General features: G+C 44.9%; 1 protein-coding gene across 13 annotated transcripts in view; it reads right to left on the bottom strand.

Annotated features, from left to right (window-relative positions):
• CELF2 (CUGBP Elav-like family member 2) overlaps window positions 1-24236 on the bottom strand; it is an 862326-nt gene that overhangs the window by 111443 nt on the left and 726647 nt on the right. For all 13 annotated transcript variants that reach the window (XM_070391817.1, XM_070391760.1, XM_070391781.1 and 10 more), the window contains one exon: window positions 955-1037. In XM_070391817.1, coding sequence (XP_070247918.1) covers window positions 955-1037 — 83 coding nt within the window. The remainder of the gene's footprint in view (window positions 1-954; window positions 1038-24236) is intronic.

Genomic DNA, 24236 nt, shown 5'->3' with positions numbered 1-24236 from the left:
TTTTGTGGGTGTGATGGGGGGTAAAATTCGGACGTGTGCGTCTATCTACAGAGACAGCTCAGTGACACAGAGGTAGAATTACACCCTGAAAACATTAGGGGCATTCTGTTACCTTCCTTCTATTCTTACCAAACCACATTTCAATAAAATAATTAGCAATACACTACTTACCACAGGTTCTTCATGTAACCAATGCACATCATTATGATATTCAATGCACTCGGCACTGATATTTGAGTCAATGGGGGAAATATTCAAAAGCACAGGGATAGTCATACTAGCATGCACTATATAAATTGCCCCCAAACTCCAGAAATCATGTAGTCTCATAAAGTAGTCACATAAATCAGTTCATTTCTAGAGAATTGTACTCATCATCAGATATTATCGGGAAGGAAATGGAAAAAAAAAGCAAGCTTTGTATTTTCTGTTCTCTATCAACACGAAGCCACAAACAGGGCATTAAAACATTGACTTTGTTAACCACCATTGACTGCTTAGAAGCCATTATGAGGTTTAATATTATAGCTGTATAGGGTACATTTTGTTCTTTCAAAAGAAAAAATCTGAAGACTAAATTTGAAAAGGGGCTCCTGGTGAGTAAAAGCTTTTCCTTTTCCATTTGCTTCTCTTGTGTGAGTTGGTTTTTTTCCTCCCTTTTAAAATCTTAGCCCACCCAATACCCTTTGGCAGCCGCTGTGACCCAGTGGGGTCACTCTGATTTTCTAACCAGGGGACACGCGGCTTGAGAGCTCTTTCCGTCGCATTAATGCGGGTGCTTCTTTATGGGCCGGCCAGCTGGTTTGGCTGCCGCAGGGGAGCAGAGGGGTCAGCACACACTCCTCAAAAGACCAAAGTCATTTTTGGCACTAAGAGCCCATAACTAGAACCTTCAGTTGAAAGGACCATTTTCAAGCAATAAAGTGATTTTGGTACAAAAGTAAACCGACTCACCCCAGGTAAAGTTTTAATATTGTGCAGTGCATTCTGGGCCTCAAGTGCAGCTTTTCTTGTATAAAACGTTACGAAACAACAACCTACAGAGAGAAATGAAAAGGTTTTTAGAAATGTCTGTGAAAGCTTTGCTTAGATATAATGGAGACTGTGGCGAACAAATAATCTACTTAAAAGGATGCACAATTTAAAAATAATAAAGTGCATGAGAACAGTAATAACAACATCCCAAGCATTTACACAGTGCCTTTCATCCTGAATCATATTTATTAGCTTTGCCCGTGTTGAGATAAATTCATAGCTCTGTGCACCAGCCACCTGGAACACAGCCCTTCGGAAATGAGGGTGGGAGGTGGGGGGTGGGGGGTGGGGTGGGGGCTGTGAGCTGGTAATAGGGCCGCACAAAGAAAGGTGTTTAATCACAACAATAGCAGAAACATTAACTATGATTTCCTTAAAGGGTATCTCTAGGACATCACACTTTTAAAACACTTTCTAAACTCAGTGGTTTAGACAACTGGATTGTAAGCCTCTTAAAAGCCTGGATAATGCTCTATTTTATCTCCACCACAGTACGTAATGCAAAGTCCCGTACATGAGACACTCAATATTGATTTACCAGAATGAAAGACTCTATTTTTACCAGTTAGCAACTACGTTACAGTACAGGTGGCCACATGTCCAAACAGGTATCTGCACACTCTGTCCCACATCTCAAACCTGGCTGTGGCACATCGAGTGGCAACCTCTTGATTCCTTATCTCAGAGCTGATGGGGTCCAGGCGGCATGCCCCTCCGGGAGAGACTCGCATCCACCCTCCACACAGCCAACTCCCTCCACCAAAGAAATGGTGTCAGGGCCTTGGACCATTCCTTCTGTGCTCGGAAGGATGGCAGACTCCCCCCTCAACATGTAGCTAAGAAGACTGGATAAGACACCAGTTAACAACCTGTTAATCAGCACACGGTTTCTTAGCACAACCAGGCTTAGAAAAAGGGTGTGGACAAAAACTAAACATTTAAAGAAAAAAGATGCTGCCTCTGACCTGGGCTGTCTTTGGGCTGAGAAAAAAAGGTGGAGAGACGCCATCACCAAGACAGTACATATTTTACCCCCTTCAGTACAGGATCCTAATTCACAGAGATGGCGAGAGCTTTGAGAGGTTCTCCTACGCAAGGATAGCAGGTAACAGGCGAGAAGCACATGACCCTTAGGCATCAACATTGGTTGGCTCTATTTGGGGGAATGATAAAAATAAGACAAAGAGGGAAGAAAAGGTACAGTTGGAGGGCAGGGAGCTGGCACCACTGGCCATCTTTAGAGTGCTAAGCTGCCACTCTGATTTTTCAAACCAAACGCTCATTCAAAGGTAGAGGGGGAAATAAACGTACAATACTGTTCAGATAGCATTCCTAAATGCATGAAAGATGCCTCCTCCTCGTTCGAAAAGAAATTTGGAAACCTGTCATATATTTGATTTTATTGGAACCTGTCGAGATTAAATATGCAAAACCTTTTACCTTGAGGACAAAGTTGAGTATGAGCATGGCTTCCTGGCATTTAAAAATACAAGCATCGAGAGATAGGAAACCCTTCATATATGTATCACTGGCATGACAAGGGAAATTGGAAATTAGGAGGTTTCCTTAAAGAATCACAGGTGGACAGCCTGGTCATATTTATATGAGCTTTCATTTCAGCTATTTGGATTTCTTTGACCAGAGTTCATTTAGCCATGCTGCCTGATGGTAGATGTTTTACTGAACTAATCAAATTAACGAGTGGTTTTAGTTTCTCTGGCATTAGGTAAGCCCAAGAAAAGCTATAGGAATGGCTGTAGATCAAGGAATAATAATACAATAAAGTCAAGTCCCAGCTTCCAGTACCTATCATAATCACTCTAAGAAGAGAAAAAACTACCAGCTATACTTTTCTAGGCTTGGCATAGAAAGAAAAGCAGAGAAAGTCCCACCCATTGCCTTCTGAAAGCGTCTAACAACCAGACTCTCAGTAAGTTCTCTCCCGATCCTGGGCTTACAGGGTTAGATGCCAGGTAAGGATGCAGTAGGGAAGGCTCGGAATTTCCCCTCAACAATCAAAGCTTCAGAAAAAGCAGAATATGATACTTTCAAGCAGGTGGGTTTTGGAAGTGTGAAACTTGAAAAAAAAAATTAGGGCTGGGGTAGAAGTTACAGGATAGTTTGCTTGCCTGGGAAGAAGGAAGTTAAGGAAGATGAAGTTAAGGAAGTTAAGGAAGAAGTTACAGGACAGTTTGCTTGCCTGGGAAGAAGGAAGTTAAGGAAGTTAAGGAAGGAAGTTAAAACAAAGCTAGTCTGGCCACGCTCAGAGCTAAGAATGAAGTATTTAGTTTGGTCTAAAGAAGTGACAGGAGCTAGAAATAGAGAACTTAACATGATGCTAAGATAAATGTACAAGGAGCAAAGATGATGGAAACTGAGGGAAGCCTGTGTGCTCGGCCAACCTGAAGAGCTCTGACCGATACGCAGTGGGCTCAGGAATAAAGCAAGCTCTCCTGCCTTAAACCCCAAACAGAATGCGGACCATTTCCCACTGCCTGAAACCCACTGGAAAGAACAGTTGATTTCCTGTTTAAGTATTAATAGGGTGTCCTCAGGGGTGGCAATGTTTCACCATTCCTAGCTATTAACATCTTAGTATAAATTTGGCTGAAGTGTTTTCTTCTTGAACAAAGTTCTTAGTGGATGGAAGGTGGTTTTTGTTGGATTTTGGGAAAAGGCAAGTTTGAAGCTGAGGGCTGAGCAGTGCAGGATGGGGATGAAGGGGGAAAGGAAATGAAGAGAGGAGTCCAACTTATAGAAGGGGAGATGGGAAGATGCCCCAAATCTCAAACTCTGTCCAATTTAATCGGGGGCCTTCCCTGCCTGTCTAACTGACAAGGTGAAACCAGGCATTCATGATACTGGTCCTCTCCAAACTGTGTACAGCTCGTAACTCTCACTCCATGCCCATGTAAACAACGGTTGCTGTTTTTTTAAAAATGCTGCCAAGATCAGCTCTAGTTCTGGTTGCAATGCATTGGAGAAGCCCTGGCATAACATTGGTGATATGCTTCCCTCGCTACTTGCTGAACCCAACCCAACCCAACAGCTCAGCACCCAACTTGGCACCTTTGAAGAAGGTGTCCCAGCTCCAGGTGGGCACAGCCCGTGGCCTGGAGAGCAGCGCTCAGGCTGAATTTCTGCTCCGACTTGCAGCCTCCACTGGGCCCCATCACGCAGTGAACAACTTGCAGAAAGGTGGGGGTGCTGGGGAATATCACCCCAAGACTCTTCCCTTTGGTTTCTAACATTTGAATCCTGAGTGACGCGGGAAAATATCTAACTTCCTCTATACCTTAGCTACTTTAGCTTCATCACTTCTAAGTCAGTGAATAAAAACCAGGTCTGCCTAAAATCCTCCCCAAACTATATGGGCATAAAGGCAAAGTGTTTCATTCAGAACAAATTTTTAAAGTCAAAGGTCAAAAGTCTTCTTTATCTTTCTTGGGCTAAAAATGTCTTGCATTTCATTCAGCATGCATACTGATCCACTTGATAAAAACAGTGTTTGATTAAATTATCTTAAAATTTGCAGGGTAAATACAGAATTATAAATTTAAATAGTTCCCTTAAATGCAGCAATCTATTTTTCCCCTGATGGGACTTTAGTCTGTATACTTCCAGCATAAGAATGTGTTAAAGACTCGTTTCTGTGAGTACTCTCTAGAAACCATAGTCTTTTTTATCCATCTATCATTTGATATGCTCACTTAAAATTTTCGATTCATTGCCTCCCAGAGATTATTTCAACAAAGGAAGGGAGAAATATCATTATTTGCCCTGATATGGTAATTACCATGGAAAAAGTTCAGGGAGCTACTACAGATCCCAGAAGATCCATGAAGGTTCAAGAAGGATGGAATTTTCTTTCTTGCCTACCCTAACCGGAGGTACAGCTGCTAAGGGAACCACCTGTCTCCGAGATTTCCCCACACCAGCTGTAACTCAGGGCTGAAATTTACTGGATGCATTTCCAGGTCAGCTGCAGCACCAGATGGCTCGGCAATCTGATTCTGGGGACAGACTCCTCCTCCAGCAGGTCTGCTTCCAACTTCATCGTAAGGTGGGTGGTTAAACACCTACAACATCCACAGGTACTCTTCAGTGGTCAGCAGCCGCCACAGGCACCAAGGGGACAACCCCTTAGCTTTGGGGGTTCCAGGAACATTCATGAATGTCAGCCATGGGAAGTGACACCCTGGGGCCTCTGGGGGATGAGCAGAGGCTAATGCAGTTTGATGAGTCAGGTGCCTCAGCAAGCCTCAAACTCCTTTTTCTGCTTAATGCTGCTCATTTTTGCTACTTCACATTTTTCTGCTTTGCTCATTTGACACTAATAAGCACTTGGACTTCACAATTCTCACCACCTTTATCCACTCATTCAGGAGTTTCTGCCAGTGGCAGTAGCCAACTTACAAAAGATGAACATGACCTTCCACACCGAAGTTACTTTATGGCATCCTGCTTTCCCAGTTTCATTGACACAATCCATCTTTCACGTGTCTATTTATCAACCCCAGTATATTGCTCCTTAGAAGGGCTTTTCAAATTCACAGGTGAGATCGGTCAAGTGAACCAAACACCTGTCTCAGGCCTACACAGAGCTCACATGTGATGACTCCTCCACTGGTCATCAAGAAATGCTGATGAGTCTGAAACATCATTGGTAACACATTAAAGCACAGTGAACATTACATCTCCCTGAGAATTCATTTTGCTGCTTGAATTTATACATCTAGCACAGGCCCTAGGCAGGCAATGTAGGACAGATCAAGTGTGATGGTCGGTGGAAGAGGCCTGGAAAGGAAAGACCCGGGGTGCAGAGGGCCCTCGGTGAAGGCCGGGTGCAGGGCTTCACATGAGCATCTCTGGGTGGCCGCAAGCCAGTGGACGATGGGCACTGAGAGCAGGTGAAAGGCACAGAAATAGGCCACTGGTTCCAAAGCCCCTTGCCTGCCACCCCTCTGTCTCCTCAGAGCCCCGACAAGGGGACTGGGAGCCTTTTACACCCAGGTTCCCACAAGTGGACAAGTTTAGCAATCTAGTTGCCCATGTTCAGCTTGGAAAGCGAAATGTAATCAGTATTATAATTGTGCGGTAAGATTAGAGCATCTTGGATCAGAAGTTGAGAGTGGCAGGGAGGCTGACTGCTAGACAGTCCAGACAGGGGAGATGCATCTGACTGTATCTCCTCACAAACCATTTCTGCTGTTACGAAGGGTTCCCTCAGGTATTCTGCCGGCTTAATTGCTGAATAATTTGGGACACTGTCTTGAGGTTTCTGCTGTTTCCAAAGATAAAGCTCCGAACAAGACAGGCCAACACACACACACACACACACACAATGGTAGTATATTTAAAATCATAAAGAAGACACTCAACTTTACTGAAAGACTTTAATTTTAAATGATCAAGTAGATTTATCCTCAAAGAAACCATCTGGATTATCATAAATCTTTTCAAACCACAGCTGTTTCTCTTGAAAATCTCTGCTTGGAAACTCTTGGTAATACAGAATTTTTAAAAAATGCACTTCGCTTGTGGAAACCACCAGTTTACACCATGTTTTGCCCCGAGTCAAACAGCAATTCGTTTACGTCGTCCAGTGTGGAGGGTGGTGTAGACACAGCCCCAGAGAATGATGCGAGAGGTCAGATTTGTAAAATTGCCTCTGCCCCGAAGCAAACTGACCCCGTACTCATCGCAGAGGCTTCCTCCGAGGTTTCCAGACCTCACCAAGGTGGGGAGGAAGGGAACAAAGGTCTGAGGCTCTGAAGAGCCTTTGACTCTAAAATATAGACAATAAGGCAGTTTGCATCATGTCTGTGTGCTTGTTGTAAGGAGTCCAGGTATAAGGACGAGAGGTCAGTGACTTGAATGGTTTTCAATTATTGAAACAGTCGCCCGTCAGCTGTCGTGTAGACATTTCAGATCACAGGCCAACGATTAGGAAGCCAGCCTAGCATGCGGCTGGTCTAGTGTCATTCCTCACACGTCTCCTGGAGCCACCAGCCTGGGCTGAGCATGAATTCTCCTGGGAACGGTGCTCTCTTAAATGGGAGAAACGGCCTTTTTAGAATGTTCTGGCTCTAACGGCAAATTCTTTTTCTGATGCCACTCCAGTAATATCTTCATATGGAAAACTGTGGGACATTCTCTGAAGTACACAGAAATAACTGTACACTCTGTGGCTAAGCCACTAAAATAAAATGTGTCTCAGGTTTGGAGCTCATGGCGCTGTGCACGTGGACACCTGTCTCCTCAGATGGACTCTGTCCACTGGATACACAGGGGCCTGCCGTGTCTTCAAGGCCATTCAACATCATCCTCATAAGAAATCGATGTTACTTGATAAATCTAAGCAAATGAACACTTGAAAACAGCCACAGAATGATCATCTGATGGTTGTAGCAGACAAATTCAATTCAAAATACATTTGAATTCTGGATGTCAACAGTCATCACACTGTGAACTGAAAACCCCTTTAACATCTGCGTCTGAATTCTCAGGGGCTGGCAGATCGAGGGACAAAGGCCGTGGAAGGCTAACTTAGCCAACCCGCTGTGGCTTTTCTCTTTCTTTGAATGAAGATCTCTTTTGTGCACATTTGCAAGCAAAGTAGGTGCCTGCATTACACAAGTTGCATTGCAACTGGGATCTTGGCTTCTCGTCAAGTCAGTCGCATCCAGGCCAGTTGAAGTCAAAAGAGGACGCACTCTTTCTTCACCCTTGATTCCCCTTGTGATCTATTTCCTCCCTCAATCTTCGCCACTCTATAGAGAATTTAATACTTTTTCTGAGTCCAAAGGTGTTGATCCAAGTGGTGTATGTTGTGTCCAAGTGAATCTCCCACACACCAAGCTCTCCACTGTCAACCATCGGCCTCACCCCTGCCAGCACCCTGGACTCTCAGCACGGGCTTGCATTCCTGCTTCCATTTCCTTACCTGGGCTCCTCTCAACTTGGATATTGCACCCAGACGACGGCAGTGCCTGACATACACTGAGAGACACGAAGGCCAGGAATGAGAAAAGTGGCATTCAAGGCAAAAAATTAGTTCTAGGAAGAACCTACAAAGAGATGAAGTTTTGTTTTGCAAGCCATTTACTGCCTCCCCCCCACCCCCCGCCCCAACTTTTTTTTGCTTTAAACTCAGAAAAAGAAAATCAGAGGAAGTGAACATGGCATTCTCTTGGCTTCTATGCCCCTTTCATAGAATCAGAGTTTTATAATTCGTTAACTCAACTACCCTAACGAGAAGCTAATAGATAAGGCAAAACCATCCTAACCATTATTGGTTGACAGCACCCTTCACAGGGGGCTGTGCCATGAACCACTCAACAGTTTCTGTCTGGAACTCTTTCAACCTCCCTCATGTCACCAAAAATGTCCTTTTATAACCAAAACCTCTCTTGCTTGAAACTTCTAACAGTCTCCTAGGACAAACCTATTTTCTCTATCTAAAAGTGGGTCTTCCATAGCTAGCATGACAGCTACCCAACACAAATGCCACATCCTGTAGAAATCAACTTCGAATGAAACCATATCCAATTAGCTTAGTTTTACAGAGTTTGATATAATTGGCACCCTGATGTAGAAACTATTACCATCTGGCCACTACCTGGGAAGCAGAAAAACAACGCTGCCATTCTGCTCTCAGTGCTTGAATTACGTGGTTGTCATCGTTTGGGTCACCAAGGGCAAACCCCAGGGAATCCCTTGGGAATTTCACTGACAAAGCAGGAGCTGTACTTCTTACTTCTGGCTGCCAGGCGCAGGGATTCTCTGTTCCTCCCAGAACTGTGACTCAACGTTCCCAGCAGGACCACCGCTCTGCAGCAAATCTGAGCCAACCTATCAACCAGGCAGAGCACAGTGATCTCACCGTTGAGTGATCTCCCTGCAATCCTGCACTCTTTCCTCAGACGCCGCGCCTGATGTGCAGTGACCACATGACCACGTTCTAAGTGGCCACAGATCTAGGCTACTGCCAGCCTCCTGCTGCCCTGGGGACTTCTCTTGGAGAAACCATCTCCTGATGCTCCATGGCCCTGTGAGGACAGGCTCACTCTCTAAATCTGCCAGGAAAATTGAGTTTCTTTCTTTCTTTTTTTTACCCTAGATTAAATCTACTGCATTTTCAAACCCTTTGGAAAAGCAACTGAGGAGGAATGTGCACAGCTGTGTGTGTGCTGCAACACTCCTCGCCCATTATTATGTAAACACGAGGAGAGCAGGACACAAGCAGAAAAGGTATCAAGGGCAAAACTGCTGGGATCTGCTTTTCCCCTTCACCCTGGGCCTTTGAAATAAGTCACTTATGTTGAACCATTTCAAACGTCCAATACCTGTAAAGTATCTGAAGAATTTTAATGTCACCCTTTTCCCTTGATGTGACCATCATTGCATTTAGCCGCTTCTTGAACTCTCCCACTCTGCTCTAAGCAGGGGACGGTGAGTTTACGGGTGATGCACATGCTTTTCAAGGAACCTGGGACAGGATACAGGAAGCAGGCAATCTCCTTTGTTACAGAGAAGGTCACCTGAGCTTTGGAATACAAGGTAATAAGCAAATGGTATAGTTATCGCAATTTTATTTTTAATAATATATTTTTTTATTGATTTCAGAGAGGAAGGAAGAGGGAGAGAGAGCTAGAAACATCAATGACGAGAGGGAATCATTTATTGGCTGCCTCCTGCATGCCCCACACTGAGGGTAAAGCCCACAACCTGGGCATGTGCCCTGACCAGGGAGTGAACCGAGACCTTCTGGTTCATAGGCCAATGCTCAACCACTGAGCCACATCCAGCCAGACTGTGATTTTACTTTTAAATACTAATTCTAGATTAGGAAGAAGGACCATATTTTTTTTCTCTAAAGGCAAGAAAAAAAAGTAATTTCAGGTTGAACTTGACAAGCCAACTAAAAGGCCTACTGGGCAGTATCCCTAAACTTGGGGTGACTGGACAGACTCCCTAGGCTGGTGGGTCTCCCAGGAGTCTTGGTGATGAGGCAGAGATGGCACCCCTGAGGGTGGCAGCAATGTCTCCTTTTCCAAGGGCCCACGGCTGCAGTAGGCCTCCAGGCTGATTTAACCAAGACACCTTCACACAGAGGAAGGAAGGCGGCTCAGGGTTAACTGTGGGAGAAGGTACTTCTGCCTTGAATTCAATTAAAAAGGATTTAGTTTCTAAAGTACTGAGGAACCTCATTAAAAGGAAGTTTTTAATATAAGGTTATTTCATAGTATGGGTTCTCTTGAGGACAGGTTGGCATTTTAATTAGGAGTTTGGTGGCAATGGGAGTAGGTCAAAATCATGTCTAATTTGCTAGGATTCTCAGTTCAGCACACTGGGCTTTTAGACCAATCTGTTGAGTCTCAACTTCATTGCGCTGCTTCGAGGGTGTGGTGATCTGTCCTTGGAGACTAGGAATATAGACCCCTTATTATTAGTGTAAAATACGGCTCAGCTCTGTCCCTGTGTGGATATCACTGGTATTCTAGCTTTTTGTGGTCCTGATCTAGGTGGGGCTGAACTCTCCAGAGGCATTTCAATCCAGAGCAGAAACAAAATATTTTTTTCTGGAACTGGAAAAGGAATCACATCCACTTCCTGACGCTAGTCTTCACAGCCAAAGTGAAATGTAGAGGCCAACCCTCTGGCTACAGAAACGGTATGCTGGCGAGAGGAAAGCTCTGCACTGGTTTTAGCCTGTTTCCTGTTCTGTGACTCCAGGGAGCGGCCATTAAGACCACTGTAACTGCCTCACCCACTCCCACGATGCCTGCGTCATTTTTCATGTAGATCAGGGAGGGAGAGACTTTCACGAGTTTCCTGGAACAGCAGAACCCATGCAAGAAATGCACTTACGTAGCCAAGTATTAGTTAATGTTCCAGGGATAAGAAGTCCCAGAGTTCTCATGGCAGAGACCCTGACAGTTTTCAGTCACACTGGATTTCCTCTCCTGCTTCATTCATAAAACTTCGCAGTGAGTCAAGTAGTCAGTCACCCCGTATGAGAATTTCAGACTGACTTGGGGATGTGACACAGCTCTTTACCTCTTCAAGCTTCTGTTTCCTTACTTATAAAATCGAGTTAGCAATAACAGCTGTATCACGGGGTTGTCACATTAAACAAAATAATTTGTGAAAATGTATGGCACAGCTCCTGGCATATCCCTCAAAGCGCTTAATAAATGTTACATATTATTGTCCACCTTAAATTTGTTATGTTCCTCCATAAAGCCCCAAGGCAGGCAGGACCTATGCAGGGTCCCTAGGAGACAGGTGAGGGGCAGGCAGTGTTACCCCAATGTTATAACAGAAGCACCCGAGGGACCGAAAGGCAGCGTCAACACGCCTGCCGCAGTGCTGTGCTGCTCCCCGCTGGCCTCCGGGTGGACGGGAGACACGCGAGCCCCTTTGTAAATGATGGCCACGCACCCTTTAATAGGGTTTGGAATTGATTTTGTTGTCTTGCTTTCTGAAGTAATTACTCAGAACCAGCCAAGTTCACCCATTTGCATGGCCTTTGAGTACCCGGCACATCCATTTACATGGCCTCTGAACAGTCAATCAATTTTAATGGAATCATTGTGGTGACTTTCCTGCTCAGGGTATGACAAATTTTCCCCCAACTTTACCCTTCATGGTACTCCCCCAAGAGCCCAGAATTCCCTAAAACAGTTTGTTCTTTGGAATAAAACCTGTTGCTGTCTAATGAGCACACCCAGGTTTCATTACTAAGAAAGGAGTTGAACCACAGATGTGTGTCACTTCCCCTTATTTCAGCAACGAAGGAGGAGGGAAAAGCAGTGACCTGGGCTTCTCGTAAAGAGGCGGCACTCTCGATGTGTAGGACCGAGAGCTGAAAGGGAGGAGAACTGGGGTGCCTGTCCCCCAGGAGAATTCAGGAACCTGAAAATGAGGTTCCAGTGGCTGGATTTCATTTGGAGAGTCACCATCACACAAGGGTAACACACAGGAAATATCCCTGGGCTGCCTGATAAGCTGCTGTCTCCAATGGTAGTTCAGTTCCTGTTTTGCTATCATGCTACCTAGGACCACACCGAAGCTCTTTGCCGGCAGGGGCCACATCGGAAGGTCCCCTGGTCCCCTTAACAAGGCATGGCACTGTGCCAGGTATCGGGTGCTTTTTTTTAAAATATATTTTATTGATTTTTTACAGAGAGGAAGGGAAAGAGATAGAGAGTTAGAAACATCGATGAGAGAGAAACATCGATCAGCTGCCTCCTGCACATCTCCCACTGGGGATGTGCCTGCAACCCAGGTACATGCCCTTGACCGTCGGGTGCTTTTTTAAAAAAATATTTTTATTGATTTCAGGGAGGAATGGAGAGGGAGAGAGAGATAGAAACATCAATGATGAGAGAGTCTCATTGATCGGCTGCCTCCTGCATGCCTCCCCCCCCCCGACCCCCACTGGGGATTTAGCCTGCAACCCAGGAATGTGCCCTGACCGGGAATCTAACCACGATCCTGGTTCAGAGGTTGATGTGCAACCACTGAGTCGGGGCATCAGGTGCTTTTTAAATACTTATTGATTGACTGTCCTCAGGGCATTTCCCCATCTGTTCACCCCAGAGAAACTCGGTTTCTTTTAGATTTCATGTTCTACGAGCCTTTCTGATGAGGGCTATTCGTGGTGGTAAAAACAGGCCATGTGACACTCATTTCCCGAGAAATGACTCTGGTATGGCTGACCAATTTCTGGCCTAAGACATGTGTAGTTTGCTGGTTAGGTGAGCTAGATTTTTTTCAATCCACTTCTTAAGATAATCTGTACACAGTGCCAACCTTGGATTCTGGCATAGAGAAGTGAAGGTTGGCTTCTTTTCTTCCTTCTACTTGTGATATAATTTTAGGGGTACCATGGAGGCTTCCTCTAAATCTAGGGTGATCAAATAACTCACCAAGTGGGGACACTCTGGGAAGTAGAGGGGAGAATATTAATAGTCATTCTGGGACAACAGGACAAAACGAGGGCTGTCACAAGCGAACACAAAGACTCCTCTCTTTCGTTCTCTCTCTCAACTGCTTCTCTTCTCCTGTGAGCTTCATCCTTATAGCCGGAAGCTCTGATTTATATTAAAATAAACACTCCTCAAAAGCAACACTATGATCTACTTTTCCAGTGATGTACACTATAGTATAAATAAATCTCCAGCGATAGGTTTTGGTATGAGTTTATTCAGTGACAAGGCGGGTGCTGGGGCATGAGGTGGTGTCATGAAAGAGGGAAAAAAGACAAAAAACTGGGGTGGCTGCAGGAAAGAAACTTCACACATATCATAATTTTCACAAGGGCTGGTCCTGACTGACTGTGATCACCTTCAAGTGCTGGACCGAGAGAATAAAGAGAACTTAGCAACTGTGCAGCTTTAGTCCATTTCCAGTTAAAGAAACTGGGCCATAGCTCGCCCAAGTTGGCTCCGTGGTTGAGCATCGACCTATGAATCAGGAGGTCATGGTTGGATTCCTGATTCTGGGTCAGGGCACATGGCCGGGTTGCAGGCTTGAACCCCAGTAGCGGGCGTGCAGCCTATCAACGATTCTTTCTCATCATTGATGTTTCTATCTCTTTCTCCCTCTCTTTTCCTCTCTGAAATGAATGAAAATATATTTTATAAAAGAAAAGGAAAAAGAAACTGGGACATAGAGAGGTGGCATCTGGACAGAGCGTCAACTCTCTGGGTCCTGGACAAAGCCTGGGCCCGGATCCAATCAGGTGGACTCGCTTTTGCCAAAGACCGTCATGCTGCTTGATTGTTCTGAATCTCAACCCAGGTATAGTTGAGCATGGTTTTCCACTTTCCAGGAAATTAAATAAACATAACTGATTACGGGTACAAGAAAAATATAATCATGGTCCTTGCACTTGATGTGTTTAAAATTTAGCTGCACAGTGAACTGCCCATTCTGCAGCAGGTAGAGAGAAGAAGATTCATCTTCTTTGCCACAGACTGTCTCCCTGGAAACCTCAGAGGGAAAGTGAAATATTTCCCTGATTTCCAGGTTACAGAAAGCTCTACACGCCACACACTGATTAGCCGCTATGTGGCTTCACTCGAGGAAGACGCCATCTATCAGCCTTCCCCGCGCTGCACGCACACCGAAGCAGTGTTTGATCTAAAAACTTTCATTTTTCTCAATCATTGTCAACGACACTCTTTCTTCGGTTAAACCTTTAGAAAAGAGAGACAAGAAATATCCCACAGGCTCCCACTCTGTCCTCAAGATGACTGCATGAAGATGGATTAAAAGTCTTCAGCCCTTTTGGACTTAAGAGCCAGAACTTGGGTGGAGTTTACACACACACACACACACACACACACACTTATTAAGATGGGAGTGGGAAGAAAGGCGTGTTGGAAAACACTCAACAATGAGCTAAAGAGTTGGAGGCAACAAAGATCACTTACGCAGCAAAGCCTCTGCTATACTCGACTGCTTCCTAATTGTGCAGATAACAAACGACAATAATACTTCCTAGTAGTCAAAAGAGGCTCTCCTGCCACTGAAGGCCTCCTTATTCTAAATTTTGTTCTGTCACAGGAAGACCAATAACTCAGGCAATCCAAAACAGTAGGTATCCCAAATATTTTTTCAGGATGTCCTGGCATACTTTGAGAGGAAGAATTATCTTCCTAAATATTAACTGTCAAAGGCAAACATTAAAGTTGCTTTGAATTCCCCGAGCACACCCCAATTTGTCCGCACCACTGTTGTGTAGCACAGAGAGTAGGATTCAAATGTGCTGTGAAGAGCATATGAAACAGAAATTGCACACATCTCCTGGCGTTCTTCTGGCATGTTCAGGAGGCTGAGTGGAGCAGCTTTCTATTTTCCAGTTTGGGACAGAGGTCACCGATAAAGAATTCAACCCATTATTTGTCCAATATAGTTATGTTTTTAATTTCCATGATGATAAGCTTCAAAAGGATTCAACATTATGACTGGATGGGGGCTAGGGGGTCAGGGAACTCCCAATATTTCATTCCTAGTCAATCTTATACATTGACCTACGTGTTAAAGAGCTGCCATGACATAATATGTTCCAAGTATTTAATATGATCCATAAAACAACCGTATGTCAAAATGTCTGCTAACCTTGGTCAACTGAATGAAGCAATGAGCTAATTCAAAGAAAAATTCAGGTTTGAACGGACATATTAGTGTTATATAGTAGAGACACACTATAACTCTGCCTCTAAATTCTAGAAGAACAGAGATAGGTAAAGGGTGCCAGGAACTAGATTTCGGCCATCTAGTCTGCCAGCCTTCCTTACAATAGGGATCCTAAGACTGCAACAAATGTACACTACCCTCCCTAAATTTCATTACATCTTACGGTGTTTCTCAAACTTTCCTAAGACCATCACCTGGAATGTTTGTAAAAACACAGATTCCTAAAATCAATCCAGACATATTGGGTCAGGATTTTCAGGGGAAAGGCCTGGTAATATGTATATCAGTAAGTCTCATCCTCAAGGAAGAATGGGAACAATACAACCAGCCACCTGTGGTCTCCTCTCTTCTTCTCCCACAGCGCCAGGACTGAAGAAGAGTGCACGACAAAACCACAGCCGCTAGCTTGTCATGTCACTATGTACAGGACAAGGAAATGTGAATGGAAGTGATATTTGCTGCTTCAGGGCCAGGGCTTGCAATAGAACAGATATTTTCATATTTCCTTTTGGATGGATGCAGATGACAAAGTAACAAAAAATATAAAGAGGAGGTAGGGCTACAAGACAAAGAAGAAGGCTGGATCCCCGTAATATCACATGGAGGAAAGCCGTTCACCAACCGAACACCCAAAAAGGATTACTGACATGAGCAAGAAAGAAACTTCTACTAGGTTTTTAGTTGAAATACAATTTTGGGTCTATTTGTTGCAGCAGTTTACTCTACCCTGATTACTACAGTACCACTAAGGTGATACCTGGAAAGTCTGGGTGAATTTGAACATCATTCGTTCTGTTTGACCACAGGAAATCCAGAAAGCCTGTCAACATCTGTCCCTGGAAGATCTGCCCCAAAATAGATTCTCTGGTGCACACCTCCCACGACCCAGTTTTGTGACATTGGTGTTGGGGAGGCGCTGGGTGCTGGCTGCTCTGGAAAGCTCCCGGGTGAGAAATTCAGGCCATACAATCAGGACACATCTAGGTTATCTAAAGCCTGAAGACTCTGACTGGGTTACTCTTCACCACATCCCTTGCTCTTTATTAAGCCTCCCCTCCATAGTGCTGTAGAGAAGCAATGAGTATATCTTATAGAGTTAAAAATCCCTCTAAATTTCTAGCCATCAAGGCTAACTTCTTGCTTGTCAGCAGCTTTTAAAATATTGATGGCTTTTTCCTCATAACAGACACGCCAAGTGGAGTCCGGAGGGCCTGCTCTTAACTGTGACTAGAAATGGACTCCATGTAATTAAATATATTTTTCAAGAGAAAGTACACTAAGAAAGGCGGGGGCAACATCCATCAATCCCCCTTTGCAGGCCCCATCTATCTATTCTGGCCTTAGTGCAGTAATATGTGGGACTGCTGGCAAGCTTGACACCCACTTCTGACACCTCTGGCCGGAGAGCGATGGCAAGCCAGCCCATGTATGACACAGGAAGAGTTTGGCTGGAGGGATACGAGTCCGTTTGGAAGTAATTTACTATATATTCAGGAGGGAAAGAAGAAGGGCCAACAGGATGATTAGTAACTGAACTGGGGAGAGTAAGAAAACATCGCAGAAACAAAGAGAAAACATCTTGTACTGTTTTCTTAACCGAATGGCTTCTCACTAGTCTCCAATTAAAGATGTTGGTGCCAGAGATAATATTCTTGGGTTCTAATAAAACTATCATTTTACCCCCGATAATCTGTCACCTGTAAAAAAATAATCATACAACTGTACTCCCAGTTTTCCAAATCTCTGGAATCCTTGGTTACCTGACAGGTAAACTGCGGTTGGTCCACAAAATGAGAATAACCTTACAATACAACTCACTGCATTTCCTCCCTATGAACTGAAACACACACACTAGACTGAAAGTAGACTTTCAGTTCAAAGACAGGCTGTGTAATCTAATTGGCAGACCTTTATATCCAAGATTTTATTCTGAGTCTTGGGTCTTCCTTGAAACATCAATAAGTCGTATATGGATTGCTGTTAACATCTTTGTAAGCAGGAATAATTACCTCTAGAGGAGACTGAGTCTATGAAAAAAAAATCTATGATGCTTTTCCTTCAGACGAGCTTTGTAGAAAAGGTGAGGTCTGGAGCAGACCGAACGACCTCACCCTTTCAGGCCTTCTGCGGTAGCTGGCTATGAAAAAAGAATGTTAGAAAGTGGATACTGGCCTAGAATTACTTTTTTTCGTAGTCCACATAACCTTAGATTTTTTTTTTATTGTACTCAGAACAAAAGAAAATTCTAAGCACCAGCATCCTTATTTCTAAGGGGCCTATCCATGTCTAGATGAGTGAAAGTCTAGTCTAATCAAGTTTATCTAAAAACAAAAGATCAAAGGTAGAAAAAGACATTGACAGTAGATTAAATAAAAAAAGACATTGACAGTAGATTAAGTGTTCTGTCTCCCAGGTCTTGCCCTAAGCTTGCAGGCTCCTAGGAGGTCTGACCATCACAACCCATGTTTTTCCTCTAAGAAGATAACAAAATATTGGTGAACTACCTCATTCAGTCAGGGACTGGCTGACTGCAGTCTTTATCCGTTACTGCATTCTGCTCCCATGTCTTAACCACAGCAGAATAATTAGTTTTGAGATTGTACACTGCTGTATGGAATAAGCTGTAACACTAAGAGATAACTGACTGATTACACAGCCATGTTTAAAACATTTCATCAGTCTTAGGGCAGCAGATAAAACAACTATTTCATGTGTACCAGCAGGTTCCAGATTAACCCTGCGGAGTTAAAAACTGTGAAACCAAATATCAGCTGATTCCAATTTAAAGCAATAAATCACTGGCAAATGTTGACATAGTTATATGGGGTCTGGTTACCAGGTGACAGTTACTGTATATTTTAATCCAACTTCCATATATTTTAAAAAAAAAGTCTTTTGCAACTGCCTCAAAGCTGCCATAACAATATACTTTTAAAAGAGTAATAACACCAAAATGTAAAGAAATAGCCTTAATAAAACTGTCAGCGTCAAAAACGATACAGAAGTTTCTTCATGAAGACATGAGTTAAAATCAGGAGTACGTACACACCAATGAACTAAACACGCAGGAATTAGACAGAGTTTGTGTACAAGCACCTAAATATCAGATATCCATTTGGGAATAAAGATTTAAGAGCTGCTTCTCCCGCCCCCTGCCATCAACCATGGGAGTCGAACAGCAGTGAGCTTCTATTCAACGTCCCGAGCAGGGCAGCCCAAGGCCAGCCTGTTCCTTCCACTGTGCATTGTTAACAGAAAAGTGGTCGGTCCATTGAGAGGCCACCAATAAACGTTGCTGCTGCTTTCTTTGGAGGCATTATGGCAACCTGGACGCTAAATTGTCTTCTGCCGAGTACAGAAAACGAGCTTGGTTTTCCTTTTCCCCTGTGACATTTGATAAGGGATCCTTGGAGACCCTAGTATCAGTTTATTTTATGGGAACTGAAACTTGAGATGAAAATGGACCCATCTGAAGCCTTTTTACATATGTGAATGGAGAGAAGAGCTGTCCGGCATCCAATGGACGGACCCTGGATTCAACAGTCTGCCTGGTGCAACAAAGGGCACCGGCCTGAGTCCGAGAGGGTGGCTTTAGTCCCAAGTCTCCTGGCGGGGCTAAGTCACTGACATTCGACCACAGATTCCTGGGTAGAAGCAAGATGCCCAGCCCACCGCCTATCCCAGGGTCATCACAGGGAATAAGTGAGAGGATGATGTGAGGATGCACCACAAACAGAAGGAGTCTATGCAGATGGAAGTTACTATCACATAGGGCATCAGCACTCTCTGGTTTATAAACCTGGACTGGGCGTAGCAGAAGCTGAGCGGCTTTTGGCAAATCACTTCCCATGTCTTCTCTCCCTCTACAAAGAAGCTTACTCCGCTCATGAGTTTCACAGGTTTCCTGTGGATGATTGGTCTCAATGACTCTCACTTACATATTCATGGTTTATCTGATACTACAGCTAACCAATAAAAACAGCCCACTGATGAATTCAAACTGCTCTATGAAAATGTAAAGGACTAAGTCATTTCCAAGGGGCTAATTTTTTTTTCCCCGCGAGGTGGACAGAGGAGGTTTAAATGAAGACTCTGTTCTGCTATGCTTAAGAAAGGGCATTAGTATCTTGTGTGACTGCGTCTGTGAATGAAGACATTCAAGAAACCATTATGTTTTCAACGTAGGTTAATAATAAGGCTATTTTTCCACCCACTCGTTGGCACAGCTGTAATGTTCTTGGCCTCAAGTGGGAGGCAACGTGGAACAAGGAGTCAGAAGATGAATGACATAAAGCATACCAGCACCAGTTAGTATAAAATATTACCAGATTAGAAATGACTGGTTATTGTCTTAGTGATGGCGACTCTTTTCCCTGCTTTATTTCCCGCAGACGTGGAGTTGTGGCACCCAAGCCCGCCAATGGAGTACCCAGGTAATGATCAGTTAATGTCTGTCCTATTTCTAAACAGTTGCCAGCCCAAACTTCAATCACCATTCATCTCCAGGCCTCTTTTTCTTAGGTGACACTGATGTACCTGTGCATGGCTGCGGGCCTGGATGGGTTGTGGCAGGTGCAAAACTAAGTCGGATGATGAGGGAGGAGGGAGGGATACAAAGAAGTGATAGCTAAGCATGGCTATGGCTATCAGGACCCGGTGACCGGCATAGGAAAGACGGAGGGATTAGGGAATGCCAAACACTGCTGTTTGGAACCACCTACTTACTGTACCCTAAATCTCTAGGTGTCTGGTGCGCTTCTGCTCTCTCCAGTACAGAAAAACGAGCCGAATGGCAGTTAACACTCTCAGAAAGCACTTTGGGGATATTCTAGGAAAAGGACAGTGAAAGCGCCAAGTGTGACATTACTGTATTGTAACAGAATGAGAAATATTATCACACCTGGAGGTGCGATAGGAGGTGATTTGAAGTGCATAGTGGAACACTGACAATCAATATCACAGATTTATACAGCGTCCACAAGGGCACTTTCAAAGCTCCTTCTGAACTATGCACAGGAAAGGCACTATGGGCCCCATTATTCTGAGATGGGACCAGTGCCAGGGATGCCTAAAAGTGCCTGTTGAAAATGACCAGTTAGAGCAGAGGCCACCGAGATCAAAGCTCACCTCCATTCTTCCCTGAGATTATGGCTTGTCTAGCAAAGAGCCACCCGTATTTTTGTAACCCATGTGGCACTATAAAACAGGATGGTTTCTTGTTGTCTGTGAAACAGACAGCAAATAGAAAATGAGCTGAACTTCTCCATGGAAAGTGACACCTATGGGTGTTTGTATCTCCTGTCAATTTCTTCCAGTCAGAAAATGCTACCTGACTCTGTATCTGTTAACATTTGACATTATATTCCTAGTAAAACTGCATATGTTAACATGTCATTGATCTTTGCTAATAATAGCAGGTGGTGTGTGTGTGGGGGGGTGTGGTTCGAAAAGCTTATTTCAAGGACCCAGGCAGTTTGCTATACTTCTGCTTCAACCCTTCTGTGATCTATATTTGGACCTTGAATGTTTCAGGGCAGCCTTTGCAGAATGAGGACTTAATGACTCTAAAGGGCTAGATCAATGCAAAGATGCAGACATATCTGGGTTTCTGGACAGAGGCTAATTTTCTCATTTCAAAATCTTCCGTTTTTCTCAATTCAAAATGAAAACAGTTTTAATGTCTTTACTTTTAAAAATCAAAGTAAAAGAAGTGAAAACTCACAAAATAGAAAAAGCATCAAAGGAGAATCTTAACACATTTCGTACCGCTCAGGAGTTTTCTCGTGTTTCGCGCCCATGGAAAAAGGAGCGACTCTAGATACTTATGTAAATTTTGTTTGGTCCCTCTTCATAGAGGAAAATGTTTTACGCAGTACCATAAGTTTAAAAAGTACTAGGAACTTTAATTGTTTAATTGTTTTTGTAAATAAAAATGTTATAATTATTGAAAAACAACACCTAAAGTGCATTATGATGATTTAAATAACGTGCAGTTTGCCCAAAAACGTGTGGTCCCTGGCGTATGTCTTAGAGATTTCTATGCGGTACGCAATGTGTTAAGATCACAAGTCTCCAAATGGCCAAATTCGTAGCCAGGTGACCATCATTGAGACTGCCAATCTCAGTTTCCCCACCCACATCTGAGGATGAATGACTCCTCCGCCTCCTTCCCAGGATAACACTGAGAATTAATACTTGATAAATCAGTCCATGTGAAGCACCGTATAAACACGTGTGTTTTAGCATTTATTGGAAACGCTATTCCATTAATGAAGTACTCCAAACACATACAGAACCAAACAGTGCCTTAAATGATCATACACTTCCCACTAAACCGGCATTACTTTTTCCTTGCAGCAAAAACTGTACTGGACCCTCAGAAGGTATTCTGCCTTCTGATAAATATCCCCCATTAGGCAGGTTTGGTTCACACCCTAGCCCAGTTCTCTATGGAACAGGAGAGCTTTGCTAAGGGTGGACCAGCCCCAAACAGAACCCGCAGGGCGTTAGCAGGAACACAGGTAGATCTTAACGTTAATTAAATTATACTCCATTGCAAGTTCAGGTTCCAGTGACATTTTCTTCTGTACTCACTGAAATATAAATACTGCACTTATCTTGTCACTGAAACTTTTGAGTTGTTCTCTTCACATTCACATACACCTGTGATTTCTGGCAGACCCCTCGCTGTAAGATTTTGAGAATCTTACCCATCAGAACCGTTCCCTCCCCTACCCTTACATTTGGCACCTGTCTCGCTGAAGGAGCCAGAGGGGTTTCCAACCAGAAAGCAATTATTGCCACCTGAAGCCCAGCGTCCGCGAGGCCGGCCTGGTTCTCACAGTCCCCAGGAAAACCAGGTTCTCCCAGGGAGAGGCTATTATGAAAGTCCGCGGAAAAGTCACTGCATGCCCAGTGAGATTCGGTGGCGTTTGTGTTCAGGGAGGTGCACAACGGTGTCTACCTCTCTCTAAAAATGGCCTGGGTGGGTGCTGGAAGCAATGTTAAAAAAACAAAACAAAACCAGGTCATGAATGATTACAGTATCTTTCCGTGAGCAGGGTTAAAACTGTTCGACATCGCCAAAACGGGCGGGAAATACAAAGACTGCCACCACCCTGAATTTGCAGTGCGCCTTATACTTTCTCAGGCATCCTTGCCTGGTCTGCCTTGAGCCCTCTGGACACTGGCTCTGCATCCGAATCACTGGAACACCATCAGATGCTGACTGCGCCCTTCCTCGGAGGAATTCAGAAGTCCTGAGGGTGGAGTCCAGGTACTGACATTTTTGTTTTTCAATTCCTCTAGGCCAGTGGTCGGCAAACTTGAGCCCCTTGAGTGTGGCTCTTCCACAAAATACCACGTGCGGGCGTGCATGTACAGTGCGATTGAAACTTCATGGCCACACTCAAGGGGCCAAAGAGCCGCATGTGGCTCGAGAGCCACAGTTTGCCAACCACTGCTCTAGGCCAGGCGTCCTCAAACTACGGCCCGCGGGCCACATGCGGCCCGCCGAAAACATTGATCCGGCCCGCCGGGTGTTTTTGCCGCCGCTGCCTGTCCTGCTTAGCAGCCGACTCGTCCCAGGCCCACAGTGCGCATGTGTGGAATGTCTGAGGGACAGTGAACTGGCCCCCCGTTTAAAAAGTTTGAGGACCTCTGCTCTAGGCGATGCTCACCGACAGACAGGGCTGTAAACCACTGTGTCGGACCTGCATCTCACATCAGCTTTGTGAAAAGGGCTCAGAGCGGTGGGCAACTTACTCCAGGCCACTCAGGAGATAATTCCAAGTCAAAAGTCAGAAGTCAAAGTCCCTGACATCTTCCCAATATAACTTGGCTCCCTTGTAACTGTTGGAACCGACTGCCACGGGGCAGTTCTGATTGGCGGAGAGGGGTGAGTTAGAGTAGAGTGGCTGCCTTCCATGACTCCTGGCTCTCCTGAAATCTAGTCTGTTCGTATTAGCGGCTGACAGTCCCCCTTTCAATGGGCAGCCACAGGGCGGCAGGGCCAGGTAGGGCTGCGGCAGCATATTCTGCCTCGAGGTACACAGCACCGTGAGCAATGACTTGCTGGGAGCCAAGGCCAGCTGGTGCCAGCATGAATGAGCAGCATGGCTGGCGCTCCGACTAACTGCACTGCTTCCTCTCACCCGCAGCCTTGCTGGGACAAGGGGACCTAATCAGGGCGGTGCTTCCTCGGGGCGGGGCCTTCTGGGACTGCGCTGGAAGAGCCCCCCTAACCACAACCAGACGCCAGTACCCTGCTTAGAGCCTGTGACTTCCACAAGATCCCAGCCCGAGGGCCCGCACATCTGTACACGAGGGACAGATGGCTCCTTAACACTGATGGACGTGCTCGCACGAAGGCACGTGAGGAGCAGATGACAATCCCTCACTACTAACTGGCTCTTCCGGGCAAACAGCAGGAACCCATTCAACGGCACGGACTCCATACCTCCCCAGGAACATCCCCTGTTGTCAAATTCCAAGAAGCCAAAGTGACACAGAGCCTGGGACTCCGAGGACAGGGCGGGCGTGCAACATAAACCAGAGAAGTGGAATCTGCACACACACACCCTCCCTTCCTTTTCACTTGGGACTCACTGCTCTACATTCAGACTCCGGATCATCGCTTTGCTCAGAAATCCGAACGCTAATGAAACAATCACTTTTTTATTTATAAAAGAAGTCAAGTCTGATGATTTGGAAAAGATCTAAGCGTTGAAAATGAGGACACTTAGGGGAATATACCCTGGGGGGGTCCACACTGAAATGAAATGCAAGAACAGGCAGAGTGTTACCCCGAGCTCTACTTTCCTGCACTCAGTGACTTCAGATTTCAAGGCGTATCCCCATTTTTTTTTTTTGCCCTTAACGGGTTACTGTCCTGGGACCACCAGGTTGGCAGCTGGTGCCATGGTGGGTCCTGGCCCAGAGGTCTCTCCCTACAGCGACATCAGGAGCTGGCACACCTTTGAGTCTCCCAG

Source organism: Myotis yumanensis, unplaced genomic scaffold (assembly GCF_028538775.1).
Source record: "Myotis yumanensis isolate MYYU_CA2020_CCGP unplaced genomic scaffold, mMyoYum1.0.hap1 SCAF_1, whole genome shotgun sequence".
Taxonomy (NCBI): Eukaryota; Metazoa; Chordata; class Mammalia; order Chiroptera; family Vespertilionidae; genus Myotis; species Myotis yumanensis.
This window is presented reverse-complemented; position numbering and strand designations above follow the sequence as displayed.